Genomic DNA, 14,606 nt, shown 5'->3' with positions numbered 1-14,606 from the left:
ACGTGGTAAAGCATACCGCATTGGGGTTTAGCAAATTTATTTTTTATCTTTTTTATTGATTACTGCATTGACGTTTACTAAGCAAAACGCAAACTACAGTACTTTGGTCATATCATGCGAAACAAGAAATATGAACTCCTTCAACTCATTATCCAAGGAAAGATCCAAGGTAAAAGATCATCCGGACGAAGACGTAACTCATGGCTCAAAGATCTCCGAACATGGTTCAAACAGAGCACACGCTCATTATTCCGCGCGGCTGCGTCTAAAGTTCGTATAGCCCTCATGATAGCCGACCTCCGGTAGGAGATGGCACTGGAAGAAGAAGAAGAAGCAAAAAAAAAGTAAGATGACCCTTTGAAAATAATTATATTATCATTATTTACATAATAATTTGATACAATACAACGTGACAATATATAAAAAAGAAAATTTATGACAATTGTAATTTATGAGTTTATACGCGTATCTAATGTAAATTGACAATACAAGCAATTAATTTAATGTTTAACTATTGTTTGTGTACGAATAGCTTGAGTTCGTATCTAGTTTAGTTTTCAATATCTTCAACTTCGTTTCGACTTTTACTTTGCTTTAATACAGCAAAATACGAGTAGGACATGCGTAGAATCTGGAACAAAATAAATAAATAAGTAAATAGAACTATTAGTTTATCTTAAATGCGGCGCTAACGCGCACTGCACGCGCCAGTGTTGGCCGAAACGTTAATGCAATTAACCATTAAACAGTACAAATTGAACCGTAAACTGTAACCGTCCGTTACGGTTTACGGTTCAATTTGTACTGGTTAATGGTTAATTGCAATTAACGTTCGGCCAACACTGGCACGCGCACTGCACGCGCGCTGCAAAGTTCATACGTACCTACTACCTAGTACCTTCACAATTACCAACACTTTCGCAAACGTCGCACGTTATGACGTTACTAAGAGTAGGAGGCACCATTGCCAGATCTAAAATTAAATGCTCTTTATATGCATCATCAGCCAGAATATTTCCCTGGTCAGTCATCCATAGTCCGTCATATTTAAGTCTACCTTTGTACCAGGATCAAGTAGTATAGATACCGTAACGAATGTCTGCCGGGACAGCATGACGTAACGCCCGGCGCGGAACACCATCGGCCGGCCCAGGCGCTGCATCGTGATAAGTAGAGCGCGCTTGAAGCGGACATCCTGCTCGTACCAGCAGCATTCGTACAGCACCGTGTGTAGCTCTGAACTCTGTCGATATCAGTATATTAAGGTAGTTCGAAGGTAGGTGGATGGAAGGAACAATTGCAGGTACAGCGTAAATGTAACTACATATTTATCTTAGGTAGGTATGTTAGCGTATGTTTACACATACCTTATTGTATTGACCTGTCATAACATTGTAACTTTTTGGTGTAGGAGAATGAGTTACGGGTTCTGGTGTTGTGCAGAATAATACCATTAAAAAAATATGTTTGAAAGCATTTATTACAAATAAAAAGCATTGACACCAACAGAAACAGCCGTAGCCTTGAAATGATGTTTCTACTGGTATTGGTCCTTCGAACCGGATATTCTGCGAGTACTGTAGATACTGCGTGATTTTGCCATATCATTTTAACTCAATGTAACTAAAATGTGTTTAGACAAGGTTATTGTGCAAAATATTAATCCGTCGATTGGGTGATGATGACATAACTCTATAGTACTTTGTGCATTGATGCAATTTCCTAATAAATACATCGCATCGGAAGGCTCTAGGTTTGCGGAGGTGTATCAGGTGTATACGCATACGCACAGTAGCGGTGAGCTCGTGGCCGCTCCAGCAACAGACGAATAGCTGGCTGATCATCGCCAGCAGGTACATCACCACCGACATGAACTGGACACTTTTCCAGTCAACCTGTACATATACGAACGAAACCTCATTAATTTAAAGAGGCTCTAGCTGTATAAAAAAAAACTCGCAGTCGAGTTACGATTTCAAATATTTTGCTTGTTATTACGAATAAACAAAGCGAGGTGAGAACAGAGCATATACCACTAGTATGCGTATAGCTGACATGCAGAACAACCCGACGCTGCCGCTGAGTTGAAAGAGCAAGTACGAATGGTACGTGTCCTCCACCTGCTTAATGAACCTGAAAAACAAACATCTCTTAGCTAAACAGCACGTCGACAGCAATGAAGATTAATCGAAACAACTGAAAACACAAACACGGTGTCGTTTATTACCGGACGCAAGCGAGAGGTCGGGGAGACAATTGCGACTACTTTTCATTACTTTACTGCCTACTTACGGCAACCCTCCTGGTAATCTTATGGTACTGGTAAAATATTTCAGACGCAAGGACCCGGGGAATGCGACGGTCACTCACGCCGTCCACGCCTAGCTTCGCTTCTGACGGAACTACTTACTTGAGTATGGCTTGATGATGCGCCACACACTCGATCAGAACTTTGTAGTGCTCGTTCAAAATGTTCTTGACGGTAATGGACCGATTAACGCGTCTTTCTGCTATTGGCTTAACCTGGAATATTTGTTTTCATTAATCGGGACCCTAAACCTGAACTTGTTCTTAATTTTATTTTAACAATAATAAAATAAGACAATAGTTCCAAATAAAAACAAAAGTTTTAAGGGGATAATTTTCTCATTTAAAATTCTGCACGGCTTAGTCAAAATTTGTGCCCGGTTGCACATTTCAGGATGTTCATTTCTGTAGCATATATCAGCTTACGTTCATAATCTTCTCCTTAATAATGTCAATCTCCGCGCACCCGAAGATGACCATGGAAAGACAGACACTGTCCACACCGAAGTACATGAACGCGCTCATGGAGATGGTCATCAGTTGGAACAGAAAGCCGAGCTCGTACTGCGGCGAGTGTTCTGGACTGACCGGCATCCTGTTTTTAGAAACCAGACTGTTTGTAACATTCAGTGAGAACTATGTGAGCAGAAATTAATTGTGGCCCTGGACTGTCTCATTTCAAACATAGACAGAGAGAATCATACTGTCTTTGTCTTACGCTAGCACTCAAAATAAAGGGACGAGTATAATTTTCCTGGTTTTTACTGACTGACAAGTTGTGTTACTTGTGTTTGCCAGACTATAGGTACTTTTCCGAAATGAACACACTACACGCAGTAAAACAAAATTTTAACAAAACCTACCACATTTTAAACGGAAAATTTCTATTAGCATCATCAAACAGTGGTCTAAGAGCGAACAGGGTACAGGTAGTTTGAGAGCAGACCATAAATCCCAACAGCAGTCTCTTGATCCTCGAAGCCTGCAGCTTCAAGATCCTGAAGGACAATTATTGCAGTTAAGAATGTTAAGATACTGTTACTGTGCCTAAATATTAAGTTATATCATATCGTTTTAAAATTCGAATTATATAGTGGTATAAGTAGTATATTCAGGAACAGCATGGTATTTACGGTGATATGATTACACATTACACACCAACATCTACCTTCTACCCATCAAAATAAAATAAAATCAAAATATATTATTTTCTTAAAAAGTTTTTGACAATATGACAATAAGGTGAAGACTTCCTATTAAGTACCTATAAATAAGTGTGGGTAGTCTCTAAAACCTCTTTCGGATAGAGAATCACGATAGCCACTGTCCAGAAAAAAAAATGTGTATAACCCACTGCTATCACATTTCTGCAGTGCCGGATTAGGCCTGCGCGGGGCCTGTAGCAAATTCGATCATGGGTCCCAATGGATTGTTTAAAGTTTGTCGGACGAAGTGAACGAAGTGAAATTTAGGTTTTTTACTGCCACAATGCGTAGGTGCGCGAGGTCCCCAAACGCGCGGGGCCCGTGGCATTTGCTACTTTTGCTAATCCGCCACTGCATTTCTAAGTAGGTACTGTCAGCCAACTTGGGTAGGTAACTAAAAGAAGTAGTAGGTACGAGGTCAACTTCAACTTACTTAACGTGCCCCTCAGTTTGAGGCATAAAAATTTCAGAGTTCATCTGAGCCAGGAGTTCTCTGAAAGATTCCATATTAGCGTGAAACACGGTGACCTTGAAACACAGACAAGCCTGGGTGAAGAGCAGGAAAGACGATTGAGAAACTTCCTCGAGGTCCCCCAGTACTTGACACATATATATCACTTGGAATACAAGGAAACTATGTTGCAAGGACAGCATGAAAAACCTATAGCATTTACGCATAATAGACTCGTTTGGAGGGGGCATCCAAACCCCTAAAAAGGACATTACAAATTTGGCCCTGCTCAAATACAGATCTCCGATATTTATTTTAATTTTAACCATTATTGAAAAGACTGTAAATGTCTGAGGCTAATTTCAAAATGCCATGATATTTTACAACTGGTAAGAAAATTGGAAAATTGTCGATAAGTGTATCAAACCCAAATCAAACCGAAAACATAATGGTGTAATGATACATTCTCTAATGAGAGTCGATTATGCTTTGTTTTCATTAACTATACGAGTACTTACAGAAATAATAGGTACACTCCGTTTGTAACCCTCCCTTTTAAATCATACTTTGTATCTCACTAAATATGCTAACTGGAGGGATATCGCGAACCACGAAAGAAGGTTATACTAAAAACCGCTAAGTGCGGGTCGGACTCCAAGGGTTCCGTACATTACAAAATTTTTTAAATGTATTTTTTCTGTGAGTGAGTGAAATATCTTTAAAAAATCGTAAGAGTCGGATCAAAAACTAAGTAATTAAGTCCGACTGACGCATGACTGCACATTTCTTATAGGTTTTCCTGTCATCTATAGGTAAAGAACTATTTTATGTATTTTTTTCAAAATTTTAGAGTCAGTAGTTGCCCAGTAGTTTCGGAGATAAAGGAGGGGAATGGTAATTCTTAGGCTATTTTCTTAAATAACAAACTATTCATTTTAAAATTACACAAAATATATATTTGAGATTATCAAAATGAGCTCTTTAATTTGATATGTAACACGATATAGTTTAAAAAAACTTTGTTTTTTAATTTTCTCATTTATATACCCTCCAAAAGTTAAAAAATTCATTTGTTTACGTTACATGTCCGTCTTTGGATCACAAACTTACATATCTATACCAAATGTCAACTTAATTGGTCTAGTACCTAGTTTTGGAGAAAATGGTGACAGACGGACGGACAGACAGACGCATGAGCGGCATGAGTGATCCTATGAGGGCTCCGTTTTTTCCTCTTGAGCTACGGAACCCTAAAAATCATACTATACCATCGAAGAATTTATGCAGGATGATCTATTATGAATATTATGATTGTAAACAAAGTTCCTATACTTAGAAAGTAATATATATGTAATGCATAATTAAGTCTATCTACCTACTTATATAGGCGCACTTACACGGCAGGCGCACTTCGCCCCTTTCACCTCAGACTGAGATATGAATATCGATATCTCATTCTAACAAATAGCTTTGTCCCTACTTACGTAAGTTAACTTACAAGTGTGTCTCAGGCCTTATCTGTACAAATATAATTGGTCAAGCAAATCTTATTAGTAGAAAAAGGCGCGAAATTCAAAAAAAAAATTATGGGACGATATACTTGGGTATGTACTTCTAGAAACATAACTAAGTTTATTTCAATATTGTTTATTTTTTATTATTTATTGTAATGTTAATTTTGTGATAATAATTATTCTGTATATATAGTGATAGATGTAAGCATTAACATACCTATAAGTACTTACTAACACAAGCTATGAGTCTGTAAAAGTTCCTCGAAATAAATGATTTATTATTATTATATCCCTTCGCGCCTACATTTTTTAAATTTGCCGCCTTTTTCTATTGACAAGATTAGCTTGACCAACTATATTTAAAAAAACTAGTTTCACAGAATAAATAATACATATAGTTGGTCAAACCAATTTGTCAGTCAGTAACAATCAGGAAAATTATACTCATCCCTTTCTTTTGGACGCTAGTACTAATGTAAGACAAAGATAGTATGATTCTCTCTGTCTATGTTTGAAATAAGACAGTCCTTTGACAAACTTTAGTGCTACCGTACAGAAAGGACACTTCCTACAAAACTGAAGTTTTACAGCGCTTCAGGGATGAATCATGCTGCCCCTTTCTAATATATGGCACTATCCCTTTTGGCTATTTAGGGTTGTCAAAATTCAAGTCATTATCTTATCTGTGGTCGTGCACGTCAAGTTGTGTCAACCCTAAAGGCACTCCACACTCATGCGCGAATCACGGCAAGAAGCCGCGAAAAGATGACTCGAACACCTCTGTCAATTGACGTGTGATGTGTCAGACTTACGTCAGTGGTGTCAAAATGATCGCCGAAGAAAGCGATCTAAATAGATAATTAAAACATTTTCCAATGATTCCTCTCAATGGTAGTGCCTTTTTAAACATAATGCCAGCAAACTAATAACATGGAAAACGACACTGCGGGGTTTACCCTGCCCCCGGCGCCGGGGGGGTTGTGCTTCGATCGAAACGATTTCGTCAAGGTACACTTCCCTTTTTAATCAGTAATAAATTCCAGTAAAATGATAATAGTGTTATGAGTGTATCTGGAATTTATTTGGGATTGTTTCAGACAAATTTTTCCGTGGATAGCTTCCTCGCGGAGCACCAGAATGTGTCTTCTCTGGAGACTATGCGAGATGATTTGGGCGCTTATTTAAAGGTGCTAAGGCTGGCGATGATAGAGTTAATTAACAAGGATTACGCTAATTTCGTCAATTTATCGGCGACGCTCATCGGCTTCGACAAAGCCATCGCGAAAATTCAGACTCCGCTGACGCAACTCAATGGGGAAGTTTTGGTAGGGAAATTGTCTTATCTTAATTGAATTGAGCACGCCATGGCGATAAATTAGTACTTAGCATCGTTGTATGTGTACTGAATTTGTTAAATTAACATAGAGCTATATTTTTTGTCTGTTAAACATAGACATTCTTTAACAAATCTAATTTTTATTTAATTGTTTTTCAGGGTGTAAAACAATGCCTAGATGATGCCATGAAAGAGTTATCAATGTGGCTCAACCAAAGGCACGGTCTACAGAAGAAAAAACAACTCTTAAGATACTACAGTCAAACTATCAACGGTTTGTCCACCTTGGAAAACATTCTGCAAGACATTTCCAATAAGACAAAACATGAACAGATAGCATTAGCTGACCGCGCAGCTATGCAGTACAACCAATTGAAGTTTTCCATCTCTAAATGTGACAGTTTAATTAAATCTGATCAGAAAAAACAATTCAACAATATTGGAGGAAAGCTCATACAGCATTTAAATGATCTTTTATTCCAATTCTGGAATGATAGTGATGAAAATAACATGCTTAAAGCATTATTAACACTGGCATCTTTAGATAGAGTTACAGAAACAGAAATGCTTGTAAGAAAGCAGGCTATAGCTCCTTTACTGCAGGACATTATTAGTGAGCCAGCGCTACAACGAAGCAAAGATGGTCTCCAAGGAGTTTACGAAAGAATTCTAGCTTTACTAGATACAAAACTTAAGCTTCTCCACTCTGTAATGGAACATTCCAAGATGTCTTTCCTTGTTAAGCAGTATAGATTCTTAGTCAATTGTTTTTGGTGCGAGGTAGAGAGTCGGCTGGAAGTTAATTTGTCTTCTATATTTGCGCCTGGCAACCCTAAGATATTCTACAGGAGGTATAATGAGAGTGTTCAGTTTGTGAGGAAGCTGGAGCAGTACTGCGGAGACCAGGATATGGTGAGGCTGCTGCATGAGACAGCCGAGTATAAGAGCTTTCAGAAGAGATGGAACTTGCCTGTGTACTTTCAGATAAGGTTTCAAGAGATTGCAGGTAACTTTCTTTTAAGTGTTTTTATTTAAGTGACCTGATATTTTCACAGATTACTACTAATCCCAACAAGACCTACATAGTTTCCCCTTCGGATTAAAAGGTCAGAATCTAGTACTTACATAAACTGATTCTTAAAATTAGGTTGCTGAGAGAACCCCTAGTAAGTCCTTGCATAAATCTGGGACAAAACTAGGGAGACGATAATGTTTATGTTACTTATATTAGACAAGCTTCATTAAATGCAGGAAGCATTTTAAAAAACTTAAAATTGTGACTGTGCCTTACCTGTATATTTTAGTTCTCCTATCAGGTCTAGTCAAAAATTTGGAGGAAACTGAAAGCGATTACGACAGAGCTTTGAGACTTGCTATGAGAAGAAAAGACCTTTAAAATAGTTTAGTGCCTAAATTCAAAATTGTACAACATTCAGCAAGCTACCAGGCAGTTCATCTTTTAAATAAACTACCGATAGAGTATAAACAGATCTCTGATTGTAAGGTATTCAAGCGCAAATTAAAGGCTTTTCTTGTAGAAAAATGTTACTACTCTATCAATGCATTTGTAAAGGACATATTTTAATTTGTATCGCAATATTTACCTTTTTATTAAAATTAATAATTATGTTCTTTTAGTTGACTATTTTATGCATTGTGAATGACATACCTATAATATCAATTGTTGACATTATTATTATTATTTTATTCGTAGAAGTCATTAATTTAGTATTAGAATAATTTTTTGTGTCTTTGTACTGTGAATTTATTATTTTTAATATGATTATTTCAAGTGTTTAATGTATGTAATCATTTTATATGCATGAATTAATTCGACACAATGTATATTGTTAAGAATTAAAAAAATAATAGTCATTAAATGAACCTTTCATTATCAGGTGGTTTTGAAGCAACTCTACAAAGTACCCCAACAAAACAAGACCAAGACGGTCTGGTGCTAAAAGAGACTTACAGCTGTTGGGTTGCCTTGCAGCAGTGCTGGTCAGACGGGGTCTACATTGAGGCACTGACCCACAAGTTCTGGAAGCTGTCGCTGCAGCTGCTGGCCCGGTATTCCACCTGGTGTTGCACCATCTGTACACAGGTCAGTCATGTTTTAGTTAACTCTCTTTGTATTCAATGTGTAACTATTTAATAAAAAATAAAAAACGGTAATTGTTGTGACCTTTGTCGACGTCCCTTGGCTACCTAACTACCCATTACATAATTTGAAGAACATTTTTCGATATCGCCGCGGCAGTATCTCGCGTGCGAGATAGACTACTACGAAAAGACGAGTAGTCTCTCGCGCTAGATACTGTTGCGGCTTGCGGCTCTCTCCTACTCCAAGCCTACAGATAAGGCGTGAGAAGGACGAAAAGGGGAACTTCTATGCCGTTCGTAGAAGCAGGATATATTTTTTTATAATTTATCAGATATTAGGTAGGTAATTAACTTATACTTGGGATAAGATCATCATTTCTTCTTATACTTAACCAGTTTACTGCCTTCCCAATACTCGTCAGCAGTATAATTAAACTAATTATTCATGCTTAAAATCATAATTATGCATTTCTAAATAATAAACTGCACCTATGCAATTAAAACTGCACGGGGCCATGCGCTTGGCGAGGAATAGAAGCCTATGGAGGAACCTGGTCTTCAACAGAAGGACATACGATCCACAGCATTGAGGGACCGACTGAAGGAGAGAAATAATTCATTGTCAGACCGGCTCGTCATACCTCTGTCCAAAAATTTCGCGAATGCCCTTAAGGCCAAAGTAGATGGTGTTATATATTTGGCGCCATTTTGGCACCTGCTAAACTTACGTTTTTTGATTCCTAATATATCTACGGGGTCATATAGCGCCTTATAGATAGGTACAGTCGAGTTCATAAATATGTATACATTTTTTCACCTTATTGCAATGGAGTAAGGTGAAGAAATGTATACATATTTATGAACTCGACTGTACCTACTTAGAAATTTACTTACAAAATACATAAACAAAAATAATATGCTCAAAATTAATATGTTTCACTTCTTTACGCGTTCTTCATTCCTTTGGCTTTGAAGGCAACAGAATCCTCTTGGTATTGGAATGCAAATCTTTAATTTACCTTTTTTTTACAGAGAACGCCAAAATTAGAACCCATAAGTATAAATAGGACCCTAATAGAAAACAGTATTAGCATCTACGTCGACACTCAAACGCTCCTCCAAAGGCTACCCCAGCTCCTGCAAACCGTCGAACCAAAAGTACCTTGCCAGAACAAAGACCTACTTCGACAGAGCTTGAAAACCACTGAGGAAACCCTCCAAGGCACGAGACACAAGATAAAAGAATCGATAGTCAACGAAATGTTCGATTATTTCAACATACAGTTGAAGCAAGTCAGCGATATACCACGTCTGTATAGGAAAACGAATAGGAGTGTGCCTACGAAACCTTGCACGTATATAGATGTGGTCAGTAGAGAGGTCCACCAGTTCAATGAGAGTGGCAGGAAGCGATTAGATAATGCGTTTATGCAGGAAATATTCGAGACGCTTTTCAATGTTATGACGGAGTCGTAAGTATTCCAGTGTTATAGGTAAATTGTTATTGTGTCATTCCGTAAAAAGGAGTAGCATTTTTATGTTTTATACCAAGTAGGTACGGCTTGCCAAATGGGAAACGGTTACCTTAGCTTATGGACGCCATCAATTACAGATGTGTCACATGTGCGTTGCCGACCCTTTAGAAACCTGTACACTCCTTTTTCGAAGTCCATCATTACCCTCATATCTGCTGTAGCCCCCACAATTTAGAAATTCGGCATTCATAAATGCAGTAGGTACTTCAGACGTCAAATGGTTTCCGAAAAATATGAATAATTCTGTTTTCTCGACTGGTTACGAGACTGACCGGTGACTTTGCCTTCGAAAGTGGCCGAAAGGGATTTTCCTTCATGAAGTCTAGTTAAATGATAGCGTAAGTGCCGTTCGCTGAAAAGTTCATTTCTAGCATAGAGTAACTTATACTAGAGCGGTACTGTCATAGTAAATTTTGTAACCACAGTAAATTCACTGCCATCTATCGACACACTTTAAAACTAAAAATGAAGATTTATAAAAATACGATAAAATGTATTTAAATATGAATAAATGTTTTTTTTTATTTGCATTAATTATTTTTATGATTTTGACCCATGTTCTTTCACTGATATGCGTTAAAATTGTTAAATAACAAACGAAACCGTCAACGCCATCTATACGACTGTAGGCCAAAACTAGTAGCGCCCTCTGAACGAGAATCAAATTTTCTTGATTTTCGAGGCACGTTTTTTCCTTAGACTGTATTCATCTATTACGGAGTTATATCTATCTTTGTTTCTAGGGAATAGCATAGTTTATTTAATTGTGAAGGTTTTCCTCGACTAGACGTTAAATGTTACTTAGAATAGTCATTCATTAACATAGTAATGTAAATGAATGACTCAGAATAAGGAAGCACTGACGTCATTGACTCATTTTATTGGGTACCTACGTTATGTACTGCCTAGTTTTGACAAGCCAATCCGTTAGTAGGTAAGGTAGTAAAAAGCTTAGCCCCAGATTCGAATCCCATAAGAGCATATAATTTTGGTCATGAGTATGGTACTAATTTTCTTTCTATTTACGTACCTAGTATGTTATGTATCTATGTATAGATGTCGCAATTTAGAAATAGGCGAATGGCGAATGGAACGAATGATGAATGAAAGGAATTACGCACACAGGTAAAAATATTTCATACACATGCAGTCCTTAAAATATACTTATTGTTGATGTAACAAAGATTTTTTTTTCAGATATTACAAGTACGTAGAAGATGTCCTGACGTCTGTTCAGAAAACAGAGGAGTCCCTAAGAAGATTGAAGCAAATACGCGAGAAGACTGCCCAACAGAGCAGCGATAGTTCTGGGCCCACTGATGGGGAGAAAATCCGCCTTCAACTCAGTGTAGATGTCATGTCCTACGGTGCCCTAGCGAGGGCAATGCAGGTCGATGTCAACGCCATGCAAAAGTATAAAGAACTTAACTCTATGGTCACGGAAGCTGTAAAAAGTATAGACATTAAATGATATGCACATTTATACGCTAATCGTAGATTTTCATTTTATAACCCTAAAAGCTGAAAGAAAATTTGAAATGCGTTAAAGACTAGGAACTTTTTATTTAAAAATGGAATTGACGCTGATCTGATAATTTTACGTGTGGCTCTTGGTGTACCTTGAGGGCTATCTCAACCTTCTCAGCCCCTTGAACATTTCAAATTTATCTTTATGCTTTTGTTTCATTTTAGATTAACCTTCTCGACGCCGTGTCAAACACAAAAGCTGTCACTCGGACGCCACGCCACCGTGTCAAAACTGAAATTGAACTTTATGTGAATGCACGTAGGTCTATGTTGCTCTGTGGTCTGTGACGGATTGATCGGTCTCTGGCGTTGGACCTACGCTGCCGATATATCCGTAATTGGCGTCCAAAAGGTTAAAGGAAGAAGAAAACTATTTCTTTTAACATAAACATGTATTTGATCAGAATAAAAATGTATGATTTGAAAAAATAGAAACCATTCACTTATCACTTAAATTATTAACAAGATAAAATCTTACTAATACTATTTGTGTGGAACAAAATATGTTAAGATTGTGTTCGGTTTAGGTTTGTTCATTGTCCGGGGGCTACTCCGGGCCATGCCGGAGCCCGAGGGGTTCTTCCACATAGCCTTTAGCTCCTGCTGCATCTCGTACGGCAGCGCGCTGAACACCTCCTTGTCTACGTCGCTGGGACAGTTATCACAGCCTCCTTCTGCGACATCTTTCATAGTATCTGAGTTGTCAGACATATTGTCTTTAGCTGGACTCACTCTAGGAGTTAAAGATCTGTCTCGAGAATTTAGTCTGAGCTCTGAAACTTTCTCTAACTCTTTAGAGTTCAGTCGTAACTCTCCCACTTTCAGCTTGCTTGGTGATGCTACCTCCCCTTTAGATAAACATCTTTTTTTTGCTATCCAATTCACTTTTTTGGGCTTCTTAGGCGAGGGTTCTACTTCCGCGTCAGACAAGTCAGTTGTTGTGCTGCTGCTCGGAGAGGGAGCAGAATAGTCCATGGATGAGACCGAGGTGTCACAGTCATTTTGCAAGTTTAGTACAGACTGGACGGATATGTCATTCATCAGGTAGTTGACTATGGAACTCCTTCCTGTCATTCGTTCCTGGAACTTGGTAAACGCCAGCCCTACTAATGTCAAATGGAATGGTTTGGACAAGTCAATGAGTTTGTTAAATAATCTCATAATGATACTTAAGAGTTTCTGCTGCCCCGCTGGAGTGACGGATACTGTGCCATTGGATATTGTGAAGATGGATGGTGAGATCTGACACTGTCTGGATTCCCGGTGACTGCTAAGTCTCTTGGCATCCTTTTTCCGCAGAGTGACTCGCAGCGAGACAGGAATGCGTCCATCCTCCCTAACTAGCACCAGGAGTCTCTGGAGCAGAGCAGAAAATTTATCTTCCACCTCACTCTTAACACTAACAGTCTTGAAACTGTCCTCCAACCCTATGCTCTGGGGCTTTCCGGACTGCTTCACTGGAGTATTGTCATTCCCTAAACTTAGGCTCTTCAATCTGACAGCCATGTCACTGTTAAAATGCTTCTTTAGAAAGTCTAATGGTACTCCCTGTAAGTCCGCCACTGTAATTATTTTCTGTGTCACAAGTGTTTCTGAAGTCTTAGAACCGATGCTTGGAATGGAGCGTACACTAGGAAGTGAGGACATGAAGCCCTCTGCATGTTCTGGGAACATGGTCGTCTGGTCATTAGGCTTGTGAAGTGGACAGATTAGCTTTGCCAACAGTTTGTTATGTGCAACACCAGCACAAGTTGTGAAACCTATTTCATTGTATATCCTCTGTCTCATTTCATTTGCTATTTGTGATGCTAATTTCAGTCTCATGTGGCACCCGCAGGCGCACTCCGTCGTCGGCTCCTCGTATACATGTCCAGGCACAGTAATATTGTTTACATCTGCACTTTTTAACTTCTCTTGTACTAACTTTGTGACATCTATAAAGTTTTCGTCCATGCCCAATTTTTCGACGGGACATTTCCAACTGGATAACTGTTCGAATATTTTGTTAGAAGCTGCCCTGTAATTCGTGAGATCTTCTCCGTTGACCAGCTTGATGTTGGGGCACACCTTGAGCGCCTCGTTGACGAGCATGCACTTGTGCACGCCGCAGCGGCGCGCCTCGTAGTTGCTCGTGATCACGAAGTTCTTCTGCTGCACCCCGAGCGGGACCGACCGCAGTTCCGGACAGCGCAACATCTCTACCTGAGCGTAAAAACAGTCGATGTCGATGTGTATAATTGTACGCGGGTGCTCGTGCTCGCCCTCGGTGTAACTGGAACTGCTGCAATCCATGATTCTGTGGAATAACAAGTAGTTTAGTCATAATTTGCATTGTTCCGGACTTAGTAGTACCTGTTGCAATGTAGTCATTCGACAATGACTAACCTGTCGTCCATGACTTTTACATTGAAAGATGCTGTATATTTTGGAGTATATAAATATCAAAAATTGTTCCGAAATTATTGTTTTTCTTTCATAAAATACTAAATATTGATATTTCCAATGAGACAGTCACGACACATCAACAGACGCAGTGTTGTCATTATAAAAAAATAGCATTTGGACCGTTTGTGAATTCTACGATTTCACACGTATTTTAATCGGCGTTTTAAAACTAGATTTTAGTTA

General features: G+C 38.6%; 3 protein-coding genes across 3 annotated transcripts; 1 reads left to right on the top strand and 2 right to left on the bottom strand.

Moving 5' to 3' along the window:
- Window positions 1–508: 508 nt before the first annotated feature.
- On the bottom strand, window positions 509–4,347 carry LOC134748415 (odorant receptor Or1-like). Its single transcript, XM_063683200.1, has 8 exons — window positions 3,946–4,347; window positions 3,171–3,305; window positions 2,734–2,902; window positions 2,411–2,523; window positions 2,034–2,133; window positions 1,791–1,895; window positions 1,088–1,243; window positions 509–631 (listed from the first exon to the last, which is right to left on the bottom strand). The coding sequence occupies exons 1-8, from the start codon at window positions 4,290–4,292 to the stop codon at window positions 551–553; spliced, it is 1,206 nt and encodes a 401-aa protein (XP_063539270.1). The 5' UTR covers window positions 4,293–4,347; the 3' UTR covers window positions 509–550.
- A 1,913-nt stretch (window positions 4,348–6,260) lies between these two features.
- LOC134748414 (conserved oligomeric Golgi complex subunit 2) lies at window positions 6,261–11,942 on the top strand. Its single transcript, XM_063683199.1, has 6 exons — window positions 6,261–6,485; window positions 6,575–6,802; window positions 6,973–7,819; window positions 8,712–8,917; window positions 9,949–10,388; window positions 11,649–11,942. Exons 1-6 carry the CDS (start codon window positions 6,408–6,410, stop codon window positions 11,920–11,922), a joined length of 2,073 nt encoding a protein of 690 aa, XP_063539269.1. The 5' UTR covers window positions 6,261–6,407; the 3' UTR covers window positions 11,923–11,942.
- Window positions 11,943–12,351: 409 nt separating this feature from the next.
- LOC134748467 (DNA polymerase iota) lies at window positions 12,352–14,533 on the bottom strand. Its single transcript, XM_063683265.1, has 2 exons — window positions 14,364–14,533; window positions 12,352–14,274 (listed from the first exon to the last, which is right to left on the bottom strand). The coding sequence occupies exons 1-2, from the start codon at window positions 14,372–14,374 to the stop codon at window positions 12,462–12,464; spliced, it is 1,824 nt and encodes a 607-aa protein (XP_063539335.1). The 5' UTR covers window positions 14,375–14,533; the 3' UTR covers window positions 12,352–12,461.
- Window positions 14,534–14,606: the final 73 nt, after the last annotated feature.

Source organism: Cydia strobilella, chromosome 16, assembly GCF_947568885.1.
Source record: "Cydia strobilella chromosome 16, ilCydStro3.1, whole genome shotgun sequence".
In the NCBI taxonomy this organism is placed as follows: domain Eukaryota; kingdom Metazoa; phylum Arthropoda; class Insecta; order Lepidoptera; family Tortricidae; genus Cydia; species Cydia strobilella.
The sequence above is the reverse complement of the archived record's forward strand: the minus strand, read 5'-3'. Positions and strand labels throughout refer to the sequence as shown.

What these genes read in the sequence shown, in the direction of transcription:
- LOC134748415 (XM_063683200.1), bottom strand. Translation starts at nt 4,292, where the DNA reads ATGGTTAAAATTAAAATAAATATCGGAGATCTGTATTTGAGCAGGGCC. An exon ending in TTAAGGAGAAGATTATGAAC is followed by an intron (nt 2,524 to 2,733) that starts GTAAGCTGATAT and finishes CAAATATTCCAG; the next exon opens with GTTAAGCCAATAGCAGAAAG. An exon ending in CCCGGCAGACATTCGTTACG is followed by an intron (nt 632 to 1,087) that starts GTATCTATACTA and finishes ATTTTGTTCCAG; the next exon opens with ATTCTACGCATGTCCTACTC.
- LOC134748414 (XM_063683199.1), top strand. Translation starts at nt 6,408, where the DNA reads ATGGAAAACGACACTGCGGGGTTTACCCTGCCCCCGGCGCCGGGGGGG. An exon ending in AACTCAATGGGGAAGTTTTG is followed by an intron (nt 6,803 to 6,972) that starts GTAGGGAAATTG and finishes ATTGTTTTTCAG; the next exon opens with GGTGTAAAACAATGCCTAGA. An exon ending in GTTGCACCATCTGTACACAG is followed by an intron (nt 8,918 to 9,948) that starts GTCAGTCATGTT and finishes TTTTTTTTACAG; the next exon opens with AGAACGCCAAAATTAGAACC.